The 21,239-nt window shown below is 37.5% G+C and overlaps 1 protein-coding gene across 4 annotated transcripts in view; it reads left to right on the top strand.

The window, feature by feature from the left end:
- GPR174 (G protein-coupled receptor 174) overlaps positions 1-21,239 on the top strand; it is a 98,773-nt gene that overhangs the window by 72,881 nt on the left and 4,653 nt on the right. For 3 of the 4 annotated variants that reach the window (XM_046674177.1, XM_046674176.1, XM_046674178.1), the window contains one exon: positions 11,433-11,468. The exons of the other annotated variant lie outside the window; for it this stretch is intronic. In XM_046674177.1, the coding sequence (XP_046530133.1) occupies positions 11,433-11,468 (36 nt within the window). The remainder of the gene's footprint in view (positions 1-11,432; positions 11,469-21,239) is intronic. 4 annotated transcript variants of the gene reach the window in all.

Below are 21,239 nucleotides of genomic sequence, written 5' to 3'. Positions count from 1 at the left end.
CCGTGAAATTTGATCAGGCAAAGCTCTATAAAGACATCTTGCAGTCTGCAGAGAGAAAGCGCTGTTTCTCAGAACTCACAGAGTATGACCTGGATCATATTTGACATAGAATTATCTGTTAATAACCATCTTAGCTCTAAATTACACTTGTAAGAATTGAACATTGAAAACTATTATCTGTGTATCTGTTTGAGTCTTTCATAGGGGAAAAATCACTCAGGAAGTTTAAAACTTCCTGACCTCCGAGAATCAGCAAATTTGAAAATTCCTGTGACGTGGTCCAATAGGGAAGAGATATTAAGATTGATTACCTTGGGTTATAAGTTATTCCTTCACTGAGACTTGGGCCGAACATATAAAGCCAGAGTAAAAACCCAGGCTAAACCAATATCTGGAGTACAGGGGCATGACGGTGAATCATGCTGACGCCTCCCCAAATGCTATGGGATCTCCAATATGCAGGCTGCTTTAATGCACTAGATAAAGATGCAGTCTTTTCCCCAGTCTTTTCATTTAGTGACACATTTGGGAAATTGTTGGAAATATTTTGGATACATATAAAATGAAAATTGATGGTGAACCACTCTAATACACTCCCCTCTGAAGACTGTATGATGTTGCTTTGGAAATTTTAAGTCTAATTTAGGATTGTTTTCATGCATTAGTCCCCTTGCAATATTGGGCCAAAGAATATGAAGTACTTCTCAGAAATGATGATCAGTTCATTATCTTTGTATGTAAAATTTCAGCGTATTTATTAAAAATATGGAATTGATTTCTTTCCATGTATAAAAATTTGTCTTCAAAATAAAGTTTTAATTTCAGATAGCCCTTTTGTGGGCTATGTGAATTATTTTTAGGCGTGAAAAATTCATTTTGGAATGTAAATTAGTTTTGATTTGTTAAGTCTCACACCTATGCATGCTGACTTAATTTTCTTAATGGAGAATTCTGAGCCTTTGGCCTCGTCCTATTCTTACAGCTCTGGAAGGCCAGTTTGGTTTTTATAGCAGAGGGAAAATAACCAGAATTTTCCAATGTGATTTAGGGGCTTAGAAGTACATATAGTTTTTCCTAAATCCTCCTCAAATCTCAAGCTGTGGAATTTAAAGCAGGGCCTAAGTCCTCACCATGAACTAAGGATCAACATCAGATTCAGGCCATTTCTGAGCTGTTGATTTTCTCCACAAAAAGTATGCCCTATTCTAAATCAAGTATCTTCCTAGAAATGACTCCAGAATAAGCTATTAAATATTTAAGCACTTCCCTAAAGTCTAGGATTTACCAGATTTTTGAAGGCTATCTGCTACTTGCTCTAACTTTGATTTTGGGTTCTCAACCATCAAAAATAATAATGATTCCTCTTTATTGAGCACTTATGATATACTAAGCATTGGGCAAAATCTCTTACATTTTGACAATAACTCTATTATTTTCCTCATTTTATACATGAGGAAACCAATGTTAAAGAAATTAAATAACTTGCCCAAAGTTGTACAGCTGTCTTGGTTCAGTTTCAAAACCCTTTCCATTATACTAGGATATCTATATGATAAAGCCACATCTCACTATTTTGTTCCTTTCCATTTGAGAATCAAGAGAGTTCATAATAGAGGGAGTCAAGATGTACTAATTTCAAAATACATTTTTCTTTTATTAGATTTAGCCTGGGTGAACTAGGAAATGGCGGGCAGATAGAACGCATAAAGTAGGGAATAAAATGGGTAAAAAATGGGGATCATAGAAAGCGTAGATGAAATACTTTAATTCTCTTTAATCTTTATATCATGTTTACTATTTTTCCAGTATAGCATGGGCAACAATAAGAGTCATGTAAGATGTAGCCCCTGCCCCCATGGAGCTCATTTATTTGGGAAAGAAAAAGTAGCACATACTAAATCTAACTATACAAAGGGGATTTAGAAGAAGGTAGGTGACTTCATGACATATTTTGCCTTAAACAGAGAGTCATCATCCCCATTCACACTTAAGCTGATGTGGTGCAAAAAGAAAATCACATCAGAGCTTTTGCAAAAGATCTGCTTTCTTATCCCTAACCTAATCTATGTCATGCTAAGGTTGGAACAAAGGTTCTGAATTCCAGATAGAAGGCTATATCGGAGACTAGGGCAGACTATGTAGTTTTAGATGCAGGTTAAAATAAACACAAGGGAAGGGCTCAGAAAAAAATTGTACGTAGAGACTCTCTAAACAAGTCTACGGGAATAGATTTATTTATATGTATACTTGTTTGCTGGCCTCATACTACACTCTGTATTGACTATGGGCATCAAAATTGGAGAGAAAACTTGAGATCTTTGACATACAAAATTGAAGCTACACACCAACCATTAGAAGAGAGGGTAGAGCTATATTTATATTTGCAAGTCATGTTTTTCGTTAGGACCCACGACTTGGAGTAACGGGATACCTGTCTCAGGTTCAGAGCATAATCTATTGCTATGTTACAGAGAGCATTAACTGAACTCTAACTCACATACTTAAGTTTAGGAGCTCAGTGTTGGAACCATCTGACCCAACTAGCTACAGAATTCTGGGTCAAAAACGAAAACAAAAACACAGGAACAAGCTTTTAGGATAGTCTGTCTCCTGATAATGTTGGTTATTCCTGCTCTCTGCAACCCCCACCACCATGTCTGTGCTTCCTTATCCAAGAGGAAATAGAGAAAGTGCCTTGGGACATCCATCCTTGAACTCTGCTCTAAATCATACTTTTAGCAGGCACCGATCACAAGCTTGAGCTTCAAGTTGTGCTCCTTTGGGGCCAGCTAGGGGGTATAAACCTGAACAAGGCAGTATGCGTCCTCATTTTTCCGTTTCCCTATCTGTGAAAATGGTGTGATTGAGAGAATCTCTTTCTCAAGGGTATGGATCACTATGCTAATGCCTAATAGATATTTTGTCTTTTTTTGGTCAGAGTTCCTCTGTACAATTTGCAAAATGCCGTGTGCAATTGAATTGAAATCACACTGGGAAAATTAAGTTGCACCTCCCTTTCACCTGACAGATTTCCTTCAGCACATGGGAGCATTATGCTTGGTTAAGCTTCAGCTTGAAATTCTTGTGAGGAACAGAATATTTATAAGGCTTGAGCTGAATAAATGAGAAAAATTATGAGTTTTATGGATTAGTAAAATCACTGCTTTTAGAAATGCCATATAGAATGACACACCCACAGTAAAGACTATTATGGATTTGTACCTTAAATATTTGGAAGCTTTCTATAGAGCTTAGCATTTGGCTTGCTCAGTTTAGCAATTGATTTTACTCATTATTCTCTGTTTTATCTGTTGTGTCACTGCTACCTGTCTACAAGTTTTCAAGGAGGGAGGCCATGTCGCTCCTTTCTTATCTCCAGTGACATCTAGCATGGTGACTTGATTTACAACAAGGTATTGCTCATCTCATCATTTCATTCCTTTGTCCTAGATTGATAATTTAGCAAACTCTAACAGCAAGAAAGAGGTCAAAGAGGAAAAAGGAACATTTGTCCCATTTTGGTTATTTTCTTCCAGTCTTGCATCTCAGCAGAAACGGATGTCTGCATGTCTGTGTTCTGTATGTGTGGGGGATGTAGGGAGAGAAATGGAGAAGAGGCAGGAATAGGTGTTGATTTTCCCTCACATAATCAAGAACACTGGTTTCCATGCCATTGCAGAAAAAAAAATGCATGATGCTTGTTTCCAGTGATTTGTATACTAGTATTGATTTAGAAAATTGACAGCCCTAATAACATAAACAAAGCTTACATAAAAATTGTCTGACTATATGAGGGGAAGGGAAATATCCACACACGTACTAGAGAATATGTAGTTGTGAGGAAGTGTGATGTGGATAAAGGAACACAAGTTTTTTGAATTAAAACTTAGGTTCTAGACCTGGGTCTGCTATTAACTTGCTATGTAATGAAGGATGAATCCCTTATTTTCTCTAGCCCTCAGTTATCCTGTTTGTAAAGACTAAAGAATCAATAGAGACTAATAGATTATTAACATAGATTTAATGAAGATTAAAAAGTCTAGTATTTATTTAAAATGTTCAACCAGTTCTGCCAACAATTGAAAAATTATAAGGCTCATTGAATCATTATCTATGTTGACTTTGGGCTTATCAATGAAAACAGCTTACTGCCCCAGGTGCTCAATAAGTATGTGCTGACTGAACATTTTGAATTACTTACTCCATGTGTAGGCTACTGAGCAGGCTTCGGTGTATGATATGAGAGGTGAAACCTGTTTAAAACCTCTCCCCTACTCTCCTCCCATGGTACTGTGCTCCTTTTCGCTTGGGTTTTCAATGTTTCCCATGAATTATTTAAAAGAAAGCTGCTTGAAAGATGCTTACATTTTCTCTGTGAAGGTCCTGGATAATATTTTCTAGTTCTCTGTCATTAATGCATTAGCTTAAACTCACTTATCAAATCTCAGTGGTTTTGAGCTCAAAATTAGAGACACTGGCCCTAAGGAATGATTTGATGGGAAGCAGTCCATGATAAGAACAAGTCTGTGCCAACCAGGAAAGTCTGCCTAACAGTGTGGGTCTTGGGTTGGATATAATCCAGGCAGTTACGGTTGTGGTGTGAGGACTCTTGGTCAGACCTGAGGTGAGGAAGCACTGAATAGGAAGGACAGCATTTCTTCAATTATGCCCTAATTTTTATATGATGTTGGGCCTATCTGCCAAATCAAACTTTCTACTATACTTAGACTGTCAGAACTCAAAGGAACCTTAGGGATAATCTAGTCTAACTCTTTCATTTTACAGATGAAAGACTGAGGCCCAGAGATAGAAGAGACTTTCCCAAGGTAACACCACTAATTAGTGATAAGACCAAGACTAGAAGCCAGGTATCCTATGTCTCTGACCAGTGCTCTTTCCCCTACACCCTGCTTGCTCTCAGCTTAAGCAGTCTGTCTTAGGAGTTGGAAAATCCAGCAAGTAAAACAGAATAGTTTTAGGGTGTATGCTGTTCTAGAAGAAATTGATGGAGTGACCTCCAAACAAAAACCCACATTTTTATATCTTGCCTGACTCTTGTCCATGAAATATAATAAATTAAATGATTTTTATAAAAAAGCACCTGAGAATAGTCACCATTTCAATAGAATTTGCTTCTAGCCAGCTGGATTTGTCTAGTGGTGTTTATGATTAATTTGTGACCCTGCTCTGTCACTGAATTCTGTCCCTGTGGACTATGGCTCTAGTTTGTCCGCACATATATGCCTCACTCAGGTGGTACTTGGATTGTTCTGGTTCTGCTGTCACACACAAAAAAGCTGCCGGTAGGGATCATAACGTTGTCAGTTTGTAACTTCCTATCTCAGCTTTCTTTCCTAGCCCCCATGACAGAGTGCTATGGATCCTGGGGCCTCTGGGAATGCCTTTTGGTTACTCATCCTTTCCTCCAGTCTGTTTCTTACACACTGTTACCTTCTTTTAAAGATAAAGGAATTTAGAAAGAACTTCAGTCTGTTTTATCCTCACCACTAACTTTTCTTTATCAGGTCCTTTCAAAGCATTTATTTAGATGTTCCTGTGTGCCTAGTATCCTATTTACCAAGTGTTAGAGGCAAAAATATAAGGTCAGATAACATGTATTGAGTATCTATTACGTGCCAAGCACTCTCTTACTGGCTTTTACTTGGCATACCTTATGTAATCTTAAAAATATACCCCAGGCGTAGGCGTTGTTTATTATACTTATGTTATAAGAGGAAAAGAGTGAGGAGGAGAGAGAGAAGGGAAGAAAGTATTTCAATATTCCCCAACTGAAGCTGGCATTTGAACTCTTTGAAAGGATCCCTCTCCCCAAGGAGCTTGCAGCCTAGATGAGAAAATGTCGTTAAAAGGACTAGCTTGAAGCGGATTTGTTTAAGTGACAGCTATTGCATTGGTTGTCTGCCTTCTATCTTTTCTGCCCTATCCTCCCCTTTGTAGAATTCTCTGACAACGGTTATGATGTAATCTGGCTTCTCAGGTTATCCCACCATATTGCACTACCTAAGACTGTCCCCTTCTATGTTCCTTTACTTCCCCTCTTCTACCAAGTAAGATGTATCTCTCATTGTATTTCATCTCAACCACTTTCTAAGGTGAAAAATAGCTTATCTGATTGATTACGGTTAATATATTAATGTGAAAATCCTCCTTATAGTATTTTCATTTTATTAGGAGATTCTTGGGGACAAAGTGTCTTAAAGGATTGAATCTATAATGGGATATTTCAGGTAAGGTACCAAGCCTGGGTGAGAGATCATTGAGTAAAGTGGAGCAGAGAGGAGTGAAATGTGGTTTTTGATGCTCCTAAATCACCCCATGTAGGAAGCCATCTATGAGCATGGCAAGGGTACCTGTAAGGCAGTTTTCTGTAGAAATTAACCTATCACACCAGCTATGCTAACAGCCGGTGGCCAGCTGGGTCTCCCTCCATGTGTATCTACTAATCAATGAAACAGTTGGGAACATGAGAACCCAGAAAAGATCTCCCACTGAGAAAACCTCAGTTTCTACTTTCTAACTGTGTTGTGAGTTTGACTAGAAGCTGTAGGATTTTTCTAGGCTAGCTCATCATAGTTAAGAGCTCCTTGTGACCAGGGAGTGACTTGTGAACCCTTCCACTGATATTCCTACCTTCTCTCACCCTTTCAAAAGGCTGCCAAGTCAAGAAGAGATGTCAGATGGTAAACGTATTCCAACTAACTCTAGTTTGCTACCATGAAGGGCTGAGTGTAACTCTCTCTATAGTTTCTTTTGCCCATGGTAATCCACTTTGGGGGTCTCAGCATCTACCTGCTGAAACTTCCCAGTCCTCTGTCAGCATTTTCTTCATGCTGTACTTGAGCACTGATTGTCTATGTTCTTTCAAGCATAAATGAATTAAACCAGCCAGATTCCCCATGGCTTCCTCGGGAGACCCTATAGCTCTGAGTAAGAAATTCTACCAGCACTGGAGAAGTCAGGAGGTACTCAAAATGGTTTTGACATCATCTCTAAAAGAGTGCTCTTTCACTCTGTGGAACCTGGGCTGGTTCTGAGAGCCCTCACTAGCCACCTGTCCCACATTTGCTGGTCCACTTGATAGACTACCAAGTAATGGCCAGGTTCTACCAGTCAATGAATGTAATCTTATAGAATACACAAGGCTGCTGTTTCTGGAGTATTTGGTAGAACGTGATCTTCTTTTTCATAGTGCCATGTTGAGTCATATTGGAGCCTGAGACAAAAGGAAAAATCAATCATACTGATTCTGTCTTTATTTACTATTTTGATATTATGTTCACCATGGATTTGCATTCATTTTGATCTTTTAAAAATATTGCACTAAAATATTACGTATCTTGATTACTGAGCTCTTTGGCAATCCCTGAAATTTTGTGTCCAAGGAGAGTCCCTCACTCACCACACCCTAATCCTGGCCCTGTTTTTTTATGGACTGTTTAATCTGCTTAGGCTTCAGAAGGGGAAACCAGGTTACCCAGTCTTTATTCCCACTTTGAAAGTAAGTCTATGTACAAATTACACAAATCCTTTCAATTCTAGACTTTAAGGAGATATCTATATCACTCAGAACTCAGCACATATTGGCCACTCTAGTCATATAGTAGAAAGTAACATGTGTGTGTTGAGGAAGGGGATGATGTTTGCTGAGAAGGAAGATTACAGTAGTTGTAAGTGAATCACATGAATATTAGGCAAGTGTCTACTCACTGATTGGTAAGCTTAAAAGTCAGCGAGTCTTTGGTTAAGAACATATTTGGAATACGCCGATTTCGGAGGTAAGGGGAGTGTTTGTTATGTTTGATTTTGGCTCCTTTGTCTGGGTGCCTATTCTTAGAAGAAGTGGATTACCAAAGCACCAGCCTAGATATCTAACCATTGTAAGAGGACATGTCTAATACTTAAGCTCAGTTTAAAAAATCATGAGCAAAATGACTACACAGATCACTTAAACATGGATAAAAAAATACCCTAAACATGGTTGCATTCAATTATATCACAAACTAGGAGGTCAGGGTTTTAACAACTAGTACAACTCCTTATAATGCACATACCCTTGTATGTGAATATGTGTTTGTTTAACTTAAGTATTTAATGTATCAGTTTATGGATATCTGGAAGCCAAATTGAAGCCACTTCATCTTTTCTTTCTAGTTGCACTTTCTCATAAAAGGGGAAAGAGCCCCTGTTTAAGACCACTTGATATTTTTTTCCCTGATGTAATCAGGATGAGTATAGTTGGAGAGCTCAATGAGACAGGGAGAAAAGAATCAGGTAACTGTCCAAAACATATTATGTTTGTAATACTCGTGAATTAGTGACTAATAATAGGTGGTGGTAATAACATACTTCTATTGTCAAAAGTAATTATCCATTGGCTCAAGTAAAGTACTATACCTCCGTTGGAGGAATTGAAAAATAGAAGTGCTGGTTGAGTCTGAATCCCTATTGTGATATGAAATTCAAATTAACTGGGAAAAATTTTAATGCATTTTCATTTATTAATAGCCATGAAAGTCCCTAATCAAGATACAACCTCAGGCTTTAAAGAGAGAAAGAGTACTCAACCACTAGTATTAGCAAACAAACAGAAAAGCAAAACAAAACAAATACCAATGAAACAACTTTTTTATTAATAGGCATATAAAGATATCTATGTAATTTGTTTAAATAATTTCCTCCTGGAGACATTAGCCGGCATTCAGTCTTTGTCCACAGCATTTATGTATGCACACAGTTATTTTATACTGTTTAAAATGCTAACAATTTGTTCATTTTATTTGTTATATTTATATAGCGCTTACTATAGAAACTCAGAAACGTTAACTCATTAAATACTCATAGAGATAGGTAGGCACTGTTACCATCTCATTTTACAAATGAAGCAATTGAGACACAGAAATGTTTAAGTAACTTGCCCAAAGTCACACAGCTAGTCAGTGGCAGAGCTGGAATTTGAATCCAGGAAGACTGGTTCCAGAGTCCATGCTCTTGCCCACTACAAATAATGCCTCATTATTTATAAAAAATTGCATATTATGCAATAATTAAATGTGCATGCACATGAAAACATATATATGGCATGGAATATCAGGGTATTTAAAACCCAGATGAAAAATGACTAAATATTAGAGCTAGAAGAGCCCTTAAAAGTTCTTTGGTTTAACCAACACATTTCAAAGAAGAAATGGATCTCAGAGAAATCGACTTGCCCAAGATCACACAGGAAGAGGTGTAACAAGAACTCAAGACTTCCCACTTGCAATCTAATATTATTTTCATTACACCAAGTTGCCTTTGCTATGACTAATTTAAATAAATACATCACAATTTATATTTTCGAATAAATGTTACTTTCAAATGGTCACTTTGAAAAGCTATATACTTACCCTACTGATGCTTCATTTCACCAAATATTCTCATAACTTGTTCTTTGAAATTATCTTTGATACTGGTTTGAGCTAATCGATAAATATGAGTCTTAACACAGTATGGTCATACCTTATCATACCTTGCTTTTGACCAAAAATGACATTTTTAAATTGAAACTTAACTTCATCTTTCATACTTGGTTCTGAAAAATGGCTTTTGAATATTTCCCAAAATTCAACTACCCTTAAAAGACAAGGATTTATCACCACGGGAATTATTCTAAAGTATGTAATGTAGAAACTCTAAAGGAGAATTCCAAAATTTTCCTGAACAGTAGGAGTATAATTGAGATAATCATGTAGCCTTTCAAAGTGACAGCTTAGGAAAGGCAAACTCATTTGGATGCTTGCTTTCTGATAAGTTCAATTTTTTATATTTTAAAATTTTTGTTTTTTGCGAGGAAAATTGGCCTTAACATCAGTTGCCAATCTTCCTTTTTGCTGAGGAAGATTGTTGCTGAGCTAACATCTGTGCCAATCTGCCTCTATTTTATGTGGGATGCCACCAGAGCGTGGCTTGACTAACAGTGCTACCTCTGTACCTGGGATCTGAACCTGTGAACCCTAGGCCACTGAAGCGGAGAGCATGAACTTAACCACTAAGCCACTGGGCCAGCCCCAAGTTTATTTTTTAAAAATTATCACTGTGGGGAATCCCATGTTCTAAAAGTTTCAACTCATTGATGGAGTCTAGAAAGGTAGTGTGTGTGTGTGTGTGTGTGTGTGTGTGTGTGTGTGTGTTGTATTTCTTGGGTAACTTTTCCCAGATGTAGTGGTTCCAAATGGAGAGTACCATTCATCCTCCTAGGCAAAGAAGATTTCTTGGGGATGAATACCTTGGTATGGTATGTAGGATACGTTGATGGCATAGTCGGAAAGGTTGTGAGAATAATAAGAAAGTCAGATAGACAGAGATAGAACTAAGGTAAAAATAAGGTAGATCAGAATAATGTTGCAGGGAAGGTCAGATGAACCCTGTAGCGCTCTAAATAGCAGGTAGAGAATGGAAGCCAGGACGAAGGGGGAGGAACGGGATTAAAGAAGACTTTAAAGTTGAAACTTTGAGTTATCAGTGATGTTCCCAATAGTGAGAATAGTGAGAATAGAAATAGTGAGAAAAGAAGGGTCTCGGTTTTAGATAAATTTATTCTTAGGATTGTTATCCATTTGTTTTAAACTTCCTCTTATCTTGTCTATGAAGCCTTGTCTAAATGACTGATGAATGGATGGATGGATAGGTAGATAAATAGATAGATAGATAAAGAGGCCAAATACATAACAAATGATGGAAGTACATAACCATTTGATGGTCATTTTAAAATAAAAATAACCAGACTTCACATAGTTGCAGTTACTCTGCCACTGAATTACTCATTCGCTGAAACCAGCAATTGGCCCTCCAAACTGTCAGAGTTATTTCTCCAAACTCTTTGTACCTGACATATACTTAAGTTGGTAAGTACGGGGCATCATCTGAATTCAAGTCATTTGCCATCTCTTAGAGCTAAACCTCATTGCTCTAACGCTTGTTAAAATGTTACAAAGTAAACAGGTGGAAAATGCAATGAATTCAATCTAAACAAAATCTCAAGAAGTGGCCAGTTGTTTAGTTTTCATTCTAGTGAAATAGTCATCAAAAACCAACCAAATATTGCAAATAATGCCATTCACTGAAAAAAAAAAGCCTTTTAATTTATTGTTTCTAGTTTTGATTTAGAAATGCCTTCTCCCTTTAGCCTTTCACAAGATGTATTTAAGTGAAAGGAATTAGAAATAAATAAATAGCAAGCTTATGCTTAAATGACTTCTAAATTCGCCCTAGGCCAGATTAATTCCCTAGGCCTACAGGTGTCCAGAAGTACAGTTTTACTTGGAGTAGGTAATGACATAGAGTGGTAAGCAATTGGCTTGTGTCAGAAATAAAAGTGAGCAAACCAGCAGGTTAATTTAATAAGAAAAAAATATTATCTTTCTTAATTGCAGATTTTGGAGACCAGTGCCCGTCCAACACACTTTCTGGTACTGAGTGAGTCCCCTGGCTATGGTGGGGAGGGACTTGTCATTTCCTGCCATAAGAACGCAGCAGGCTGTGGTAGAGAAAGTAAAAATAGCACCACATTGCCACAGACAAGTGAGCTCTACTCCATTTTGGGAGGGGGGTGTGTGTGTGTGTGGTAGGGAGGTGATACTTTTTAAATTTGACTTGCTTTTATTTGTACTTCCTTTGATTGTAAGACAATGTGGCTGCTTAAATTTCTGTTCTCAAAAGTTGAGATTTTTTTTTTAAAAAGCCAGTCAGGGTGTTTAGAGTTGTGTACTCTGCCGTAGCTTATAGCTTGCAGATAAAGACGGTAAATTTGTATTTGGATGATTTTTTAAATGTTAAATGGACATGGAGCTTGTGGGGGCCACTGGTGCTGTGAAGGAGGTGTTTTCTCTTTGATCGTTTTTGAAGTTTCTTCAATTTGATTCCCAAACACTTAAGTTAATATACTGTAATTATTTTGGAGAAACCATGGAGAAAATCCTAGTCAGTTCAATAGGGTGGCATTTAGAACACTTAGTTTATGCTTTGGCAGATGACCAATAAGGAAGAGCAAATTTTCCTGTTGTGAGAAAAAAGACAATTCTTTAAAGAGAAAAAACCAGACATAGTTGTCAGTAAATAAAAAAGGAAAGTTTTTTAAAAGTGGCTTTTGCAATCTCCAAATGCTTTACAGTGCCCAATATCAATGATTAAAACAATAGCTCTAAATTATTAAATTTGCTTTCAGATTTTATAACTTGATGAGCCTTTAAATAACATACTGAAACAATTATACAGAGCTAGATAGTTGAAAAAACGGTTTTACAAACATGCAGGGACATTTGTATTATCCATTTAACAGACATTTCCGAAGGGTCTGCTAATGGACATTTATTTAGCACAGGTCTATTCTAATTGTTCTGAGAGATACACAGATGATCAGGACAGAGTCCCCACTCAGAAAGAGCTTACAATCTAGCGATTATGAAGATAACTAATTATACCATCCGATAGGATGAAACACATCAGGCTATAATAGAGGTACAAGCAATATGCTGTGTGAAGTCAAAGGAAGGAGAGCTAATTCCAATTTAAGTGAACCAAGGAAGTGTTGGAGGAGGAAATGAGATTATCAAAACTCTCCTTTCTATCATGAATTTTCCTTTCAATGTTAGAAGGTAGGGATGAAGGACTGGACTATAAAGACATTCAGGCTAAATTAAAAGACAGAGACATCAAGGTACATGATGTATTCAAGGACAGCCTGGCATGGTGGAAACCTAGGGCATTTGTAAGAATTTAAGTGATTAGTCTAAAAAGAGAAAATAGAAGTTTGTCAGATTATTAGGCCATCACAGTGTGGACACTTAAAGGATTTTGTACAAGTGATATGCTTCAACCTGTGTCTGATAAAGATAGCTGAAGAAATATGTCAGTCTAAAACAAAAAAGTTATGCTGTTTAACATAATAAAAAGGAAGTAAGGCTATTCCTCATGTCAAAATGTTGTAAACAGAGATAAAATATGATTGCCTGTTCCTCCTTCTGAAACATTGGTGGAAAAGTACAAACAGTGCTGGAAAGGTACAAAAAGTTTGCATTTGCCAGTGGGGATTCCTTATTTGCTCGCCTATTCATTTTAGGTAAAAGATGCCACTTTCTCCCTTGAATCAACCCAGAATAGAAGTTCATAGTCCTTCTGTAAGGACCTCTGTCAAAGATTTTGGAATAAGGGATTTTCTGAGCTTCTTAGATACTTGTCAACTCATGTTACATACTGCAAGAAAAGAGTGGGTACTGTATTTCTGCTTTTAAAGCCAAAAAACAAGATCATACAACACTAGCCTGTCCAGTCCTCCTTCATTATATCCCAATCTTGTATTACTTTTCACTTCAGTGAAATAAGTAGTCATCAAAAATGAACCAAATATTGCAAATAATTCCACTCACTAAAAAATCACTTTATTTAGTAATAGAGTGTTATGCAGTGAACACAACTATGGAAAATTCCAGTCAAATATTGCCCATTCACTACTCTTCAAGGACTGACATGATCCCAGGCTTGACTTGGGGTGGGTTCTGTGATCCTTTAGGACACTTCAGCCCTGTCCTAAAGAAGAGTAAAATTTCTGAGTTTTTGTGAATCTAGTACCTAAAAGATTGATGTGGAAAGAAGAGAGGGTGTCATATGAAAGGGTCTCATCTGATTCAATTTTCCTTTCAATCAATATATATGATGCCATCTCAGACAAACGTGACAACAGTTCTGATGAGGATCCATGATATAATTTGATGTTTGATGTTTTATACCTGGGACGTCCTTATTCCAGACTTGCGCTAGAGTGACCTTCAAGTGAATATGTCATTACCTGTGTTCTTGGATCATGGGTGCAGTAGAGTTGGCACAAGGTCTTTGAGGTTAGTCTAAGACTCTCCGTATCTCACCCCTGTAGCCCTCCTTTTCGAAATAGATCCAGGGCAGCAGATACCTACCCCTCCAGCACTTTACAATTATAAATCTTTTCTCAAATGTGTTGGCTTACAAAGGAAGAAGAGTCTGAGAAGGAGATGTATTAGCAATGATGCTTCTACCTAAGCCAGAGGGCATGTACATATCACAGCGTTCCCATCACTGGTGGAAGACTAGTCAAGGAATTCAGTCATCTTCTTTTTCAATGACACTTCCGTGTCGGTAACTTGAAAGATGCCTTTAGGAGCCAAGAGTTTCCAGAAGACTCAGTTTTCTTCTACTATCGGGGGAGGGGGTGTGCTGCTGGATGGAGAAGTATAGGAACACAATAATGGTTCCTGGTGTGTGGTCACTCCTTGAACAGTGACTCAAGGAGTTTGGAGGCTTATTTTTTGAAGTGAGAGACAAGGTAAACTCTTTTAGCGTCTTGCCTAATTTATAAGATCCACTTTCCAAGCATAGAACACATGGTAGAAGATTAAGAAGTAACCAACCAGAATCTTGTTCAGTTGGAGTACCACAGGAGACATGCTACAAAGAGCAAGAAAATCAGACAGGTCCAACAAAGACAAAACTGCCACGACAAGAGACTTGCATTCAATCATTTGAGATAACAGTGTTCAGTGTCTTATACCCCTCTTCCATGCCTCCCTCAAAGCCTGATCTAAGGACAGGATCTATTATCTGTCATTTAAAATCCAGGAATGAGATCCCTGGATCCATTCTAAAATCCAAGAATGAAGTCTAATATTTTAGATTAATTGCCTTGCTCTTGGGATATCAAATGTTCCATGTGCATATTTTAGAGTAATTACTGAGAGCTTCACGGGTAGTTTCTAGGGTAGTTACTGAGGGCTAAACAATTCCTTTTATGTCATTTGCATTTTTAGTATTTAAAACCTTAAATTTTAAATCATTTTCCATCAGGATTTTTTATGCAGTTTCTGAAGATCCCAGTGTCTGCTGAGAGGATTCCATATTACCCTTTTGTTCCTTAAAATAAAATGTGATAGGTTTTGGATAATATAGTGTGGAGAAAATGGCCCAAAAATATAAGTAAAACACAAGAAATTTTTTTGGGAAAAACTAAGCACCAAGAGCAGAAAAAGCTGATACACTAACTGAGCTGAAAGGCAAAGGATGCAAAAGCTCTGGGACCAATTACACATGATCCAGAAATTCTGAGTTTATGTGAGGCATTGACAATCCCCAGGAAAAGTTGCCAAGTTTAAGTTCCTAGACTCCATCTTTAAAGGTGGGAGTCTGGCATTCCAAGCCTAAACTGTCTCTATAGGGCAAGAGTCTTATCCTTAAGAAAAAGGAGTTTGGGCCCCAGCCAACAAGTGGGAAGGTATTTTTCCTTTTTTTTTCCTTAATGGAGGGCTTTTTGGCAACCCTTGAAATTACACCACATTAGGTAGCCACCTACACCCAAAATCAAGGCCAACCGTGGGGTAAGGCCCTGAAGACTGGTTTAATTTTCCACTACACCCTTGCTCTTTCTACCAGACCCTATAAGGTTGGTTTACTCCTCCAGTTTAGCAGCCTATTAATCCTGTGAAGCAGTGGGTAGGGCATACTCTCAAAGAGAAAATTGCAAGAAAGTGCCTGCAAAAAAGTGAAAAGGGCCAGAAGGACCTGATTATCTTGGACTCTGGTTTATTTTATGTAAGCTTGGAAGCTCAAAACTTTCCTTAAAAAAATCTCCTTTCTTGTCCAAATGCTCATGTCTGGTCTGAGACACAAGGTGAACATTCAGAAAAGCCAAGGAAAATCCCCACAGCTATGTCAGAGCTGAGAAGAGGAAATACATACAGCCTTCCCACCATAACATAACTTGTGATCTTCTCATCACTTCTACAGAGTGAAAATATTTGAAATTTAACATGTAAAATGGTGGCTTGTATTTTAAATAGAGAGTTGGGATACACACATCCAGAGTAGTAAAAAAACAGGAGACACTGATAGCCAGATATTTGGCCACGTGTAATTCTAAACTGTCTTTTCAGTATTTTATAGTACCTATCAAAAGTTATTGACTACTTTCTCTAGTAATTTAAACATGTATAAATAAATATTTGAGATCCACTATGAATCACAAATTAAACAGTCAAAAAATGGAGATATATTCAAACTGAATATGTCTTCATATTTACAAAACAATGTAGCATATATGAGACATAAAAGGATCTTCCCATTGTATTAAACTCTGGTGTAGATATCCAATAAACTTGGTCGAATCTAATTGAGTTCTTACTACATGCAACGTAGCTGGGCACTTTAGGGGTGGAGGATTATAAAGGCCAATAAAACACAGACTTTGCTGGTAAGGAGCTCAACATTTTGTGGAATGGATAAGAAGGAAGCATATTTCTAATACATATAAAGTGCTATGGGAGTTCACGGGTAGGTATGATCACAACCAGGCAGAGGATAGTGAAAGCCTGTATGAAGAAGGTAGCATTTTTTAATAGTTTCCTTGGAGGACAGGCAGGATCTCAAAAGGTAAAAATGGGAGAGAGCATTTTAAACAGAGGGAAAATCAAGAACAAAGGCAATGGAGATAGGAAAGCACAGTAAATACCTGCGAGAACCTCGTTTGGCTATGGAGCTTAACAAAATGTTGGAATTGATATTGATAATGCCTTTTATCACTCAAGGAAGGCTCTCAGATTTGCAGGCTCTCAGATTTGGTTCTCTGGAAAGCTTGCTAAAATGTAAATACCTTGACACCATCCTTTGGCAATTGAGATTCAGTCAATCTGGGAATATTCATTTTTAACATGCACTCCTGTTAGCCCAGGGACAACATTTTGTGAGACCCTGCTTTATAAAAAGGGAAAGAATAAAAATAGACACATATCAATCATGTGGATAAAAGCAAGACCCTGAGAGGTGGGAGCTGTATAAGAAAAAACTGACTAACATTTTTTAATGGATTGAAGGGTGAGGAAGTAATAGCGGCTCAAGTACTTGTTGATTATCAGTACAGCTTTCAATAACCTCTGAAGTCACTCATCCCCAATACCAATTGGTGTGCTCTGTTCTCCAGGATATGAAATTATTGCAAACTAGGATATATGAGAAAAGGCAACATGACTGGACATTATTCACTAGTGAGGTGGGGTCGAGTGATGACCTTTTTGCTGTTTCCAAGTAATTAAAAGAGTACTACTCAGAGCAGAAGAACAAGATGCACTATCTGCTGAAGAGGAAATGGGCTTCAGATCTCAGCAGAGACATTTAGACTCAGCTAAGTGAAAGAACTTCCTGGCAAAATGGCAATGCTCACAATAACTGTGTTATCCACACATAAGTATTTCCTCCCTTCATGGACTTGGCCTATGGGGGAATCATAGAAGGTGTCAAAGATAAGGGGGCTTGACTGGATGTGATGCTATCCAGGCAGAACACTCTCTTTAAAATAAAAATTCTGATGGAATATATAGTACGGAAAGAACTGGTGAGTTCCCTTGGGGAATTAGCCAGGCAAAGACTTACCTTAATCTTTGCTGTCTGCATTATAGTCAGCTCTTCACATAGATGCAGTTGCTGGATTGGTTTCCTGGAAAGATTGTAAGCTATTTCACTTTGAAGATTTTCAAAAGTGAAAAAGAAGCCCCGACATTTGCTATGTGTGCTGATCAGAATCACAAAGAAATAGTTCTGCTCTCTTCTATTCAATATTTGTGGTTACTCATATATCGTAATGGTACCATTGCCTCTCACACACGTACACAACTTGTTCAGCCCCACATAATTTGCAGTCCCTTGCAGCACTAGGTCTGCTTTTTCTTGGCTTACTAAAGCACATATGTAACCAGAACTCTAAAGTGAAGTTGGCTTTTGAGCAGTTGGTTGCCTGTGACCTATTAATGGGTGGTTGCCGGGCAAGGCTCCACACTCTGAAATATAGTCTCAACTTTCCACTAATATGTCTCAAAGACCACGATTAAAAATTAGGTCATTTGGTGATCTGGTATTTTTAATAATTCACTTTCCTTTGTTAAAATACAGAAACACATTTCTAACATCTAACGTCTTCATAGATAATAAAAACTTGCTCAGAGGAAGTCTTAGTAAAATGACATGGAAAGCTACCTCTGGTATTCATTTGAACCAGGTTTTCCATGGATAAACAACCAAAGATATAATATTGCTGGAAAATACTCTTGAACCCATATCATGAGTAAAATTTAGTGAGGCTTCAGTTTCAGATAAACATAAATAAAGACAAATAAACATTAATAAATAAAGATAATAAAATAAACATATATAAATATAATAAAACAAACACAATAAATTAAACATAAATAAAGATAATAACTTCCCATGAGATCTTCATATGGAATTGTTTCTAACCTCTAGATTTCTGGAAATCAGGCTAAATTCAGACTATCAGTTTCGTTTTTTCTCTTCTTTTTTCCTCTTCCCAAAAAAGTAAGAAAAATTAAGGAAGAATAGGCTCCTGAAGCAAGAAAAAATTTGCTAAAGGAGGCCGGCATTTTCCTTGGAGTAAATATCACATTCAAAATTGGAGACTGTTCCAGTGTCTGTTACAATATGGATTTTTTTCCTGAGAAAGGAAAATCTCAAAAAATAGTGGTATGCTCTGAAAAAAATGCTTCCTTCATCTTTTGCCTCCATCACTCTTAAATCAAGGAGTATTTATATTTATTACAGCACAGCTGACTAGGGGTTTTTCTATGTTTGAAAGCCTTTTCAATCATCCCAGGCAACTTTTCCTGCTAGAAAATAACGTTATCTAAACAAAGGGAAAGTATCATCAGCTCTCCCAGGAGGAAGCCAGAGAAATCTTAAGGGAGCTGCTCTATTCAGAAGCATTTCAAGGTTACAGGCTGGGATATACAGATGCAAATGCAGTAGTATGTGGCCACTGAGGGAATGAGCCACAGGAAAAGTACACACTTCAGGAGGGTAGTATTGACCTTAAGTTCATTTCACTTAAGCAAATAAGTCCTTAATATTTTAATTGATTCCCCTCATTTGTGCTTATAGAGCACACTGTACATTGCCTATGACCACATATATTGTGGCAATTATTCTCCCTCACTAGACCATGGCCCAAGAAGACAGTAATCACGTGCCTTTTTCCATAGTCTATATCCCCAGTACTAAGCATGGTGCCTGGCAAATGGTAGTTGGTAAATAAATATTTGCTGAATAAATACTAGATGAACCCACACATTCCAAACATGGTTCTAGGTGCCCCGGGGGATATAGAGGTGTATGAGACCCAGGCCTTGACTTCAAGGAATTTCTGGCCTAGCCGTGGTGGGGTGGGGTAAGCAGGCGAGCAGGGGCGTAAATAAGACACAGACACAAATTACTAACCAAAAGCAGAGGAAGTTAGGTGTTTTAAGAGAGGTATAAATGGAGTTTTAAAAAAGGAGCTATCATAACAGTGTTGAGTTAACCACAAAAGTTTTCATGAAGAACAGGAAATTTGAGAAAGGCCTTTACAAATAGGTAGGACTGATATACAAAGAGAAGATACTCCAGGCTGAGGTAGCAGAATAGCAAACACTGTTTATGAAAAAACAAAAAAGCTCAGTTTGAACAGCAAGGAGCTGAGTTTTGCAAGAGTGCTGGGCATGTTTGGGGAGTAGTGGGAAAAAAAGCTCTAAAGGTAGACGCACTGTATTTAAGGAAGCCACTGACTGCCAGACTATGTACTTTGTGACTTGTTGGGCAATAGGGAGCCATTAATGCTTTTTAAAGACCTCATCCTAGAAAAAAGAAAATACCTGACAACATTATGTAGAATGGAGTAGGAAAAGATAAGGGATAGGGAGACAGATTAAGTAATAAGGGCCTGAACTAGGGTAGAAACAATGCAAATTTTAAAAGTGAGATGATTATCAGAAATAATGCAGTTGCAGCAAATAGTAATAATATCAGTTATAATAACTGTTTATCGAGCACTTATTATGTACCAGACACTATGCTAAATGGATTACATACAGCAGCTCAATTAGTTCTCACACTGACTCTATAAGCTAGGTACCACGATTATTCTCATTTTACTAGTGAGAAAATTAAGGATCAGAGAGGTTTAGTGATATATCCAAAGTCACACAGCCATTAATTGAAAGAGAAAGAATTTAAACCCAGGTCATTCTGATTCCTAAACATACATTAGTTCCCCCATAGTATGCTATCTCTCCCTTAGGCACTTGTTTGTATGTGGACAATAAGGGGCAAAGAGTCAAAGTCTCCAAAACTTTGAGACAACGTGGGAAAATATTGGTGAACTTAATAGTGAATAAGGAAGTCTGGAGCAGAATCTGTTTTGAGGTCTTAAGAGATGATTTTTGTTTGAGATGTTGATTTTTACAGTCAAATAATTTATTTTTAATTATTTTATTGAGATCATATTGGCGTATGACATTGTGTAAATTTCAGGTGTACATCACTATATTTCAGTTTCCGTATAGACTGCATCGTGTTCACTACCAACAGTACAGGTTTTATCCATCACCATACATATGTTACCGTAATTATTTCATTCAACAAATACTGAGCACTTACTTTGTGTCTTGTACAGCCCTTGGTTCGAGTATACAACAAGTAAACAAAATACACAAGAATCCTTGTCCTCATGGACTTTACATTCTAGTAGAGAAGATATATAAAAACAAAATAAATACCTAAAAAACATAAAGTATATTAGTTATGATTGATAGTGGATAAAATAAATACTGAAGGGAGATGGAGAGTATAGGAGGAGAGCTACAGTTTTAAATAGGAAGATCAGGGAAAGCCTCATGAAAAGGTGACATTTCGGTAAAGATCTGGAGGAAGTAAGGAAGTGCAACAAGTAAATAACTGGGCTAAAGCATTCTAGGCACAGGTAACTGCCAATTCAAAGGCTTTGATGCAGGAGCGGACGTGGTTTGTTCACTTAACAGCAAGAATGGCAAAGTGGCTCGAGCAGAATGCAAGGGGAGAGTCTTAGGAGGTAAGCTCAGAAGTAACTGGAGGCCAGATCACACAGTATGATGTAAGCCATTGCAAGGACTTTGATTTTACCTCTGAGATGAAGAGTCATTAGGAGATTTTTATCAGAGATAACATGATTTGACAAGATGTGACATATTTTAATAAAATATAAAAGATGATTTCAGTTTCATATGCCACATTTTGAGGTGATGATGAATCATTCAAGAGAAGTAGTCTTATATATAGTTGGAAAGAGAGCTACAGCTCAGATGAGATACAGATTTAAGAGTCATTGGCTGTGACAGGAGAGGTGAAGGTTCAGTAGAGGTTGA

This window comes from Equus quagga, chromosome 10 (genome assembly GCF_021613505.1).
Source record: "Equus quagga isolate Etosha38 chromosome 10, UCLA_HA_Equagga_1.0, whole genome shotgun sequence".
Lineage (NCBI taxonomy): Eukaryota > Metazoa > Chordata > Mammalia > Perissodactyla > Equidae > Equus > Equus quagga.
This window is presented reverse-complemented; position numbering and strand designations above follow the sequence as displayed.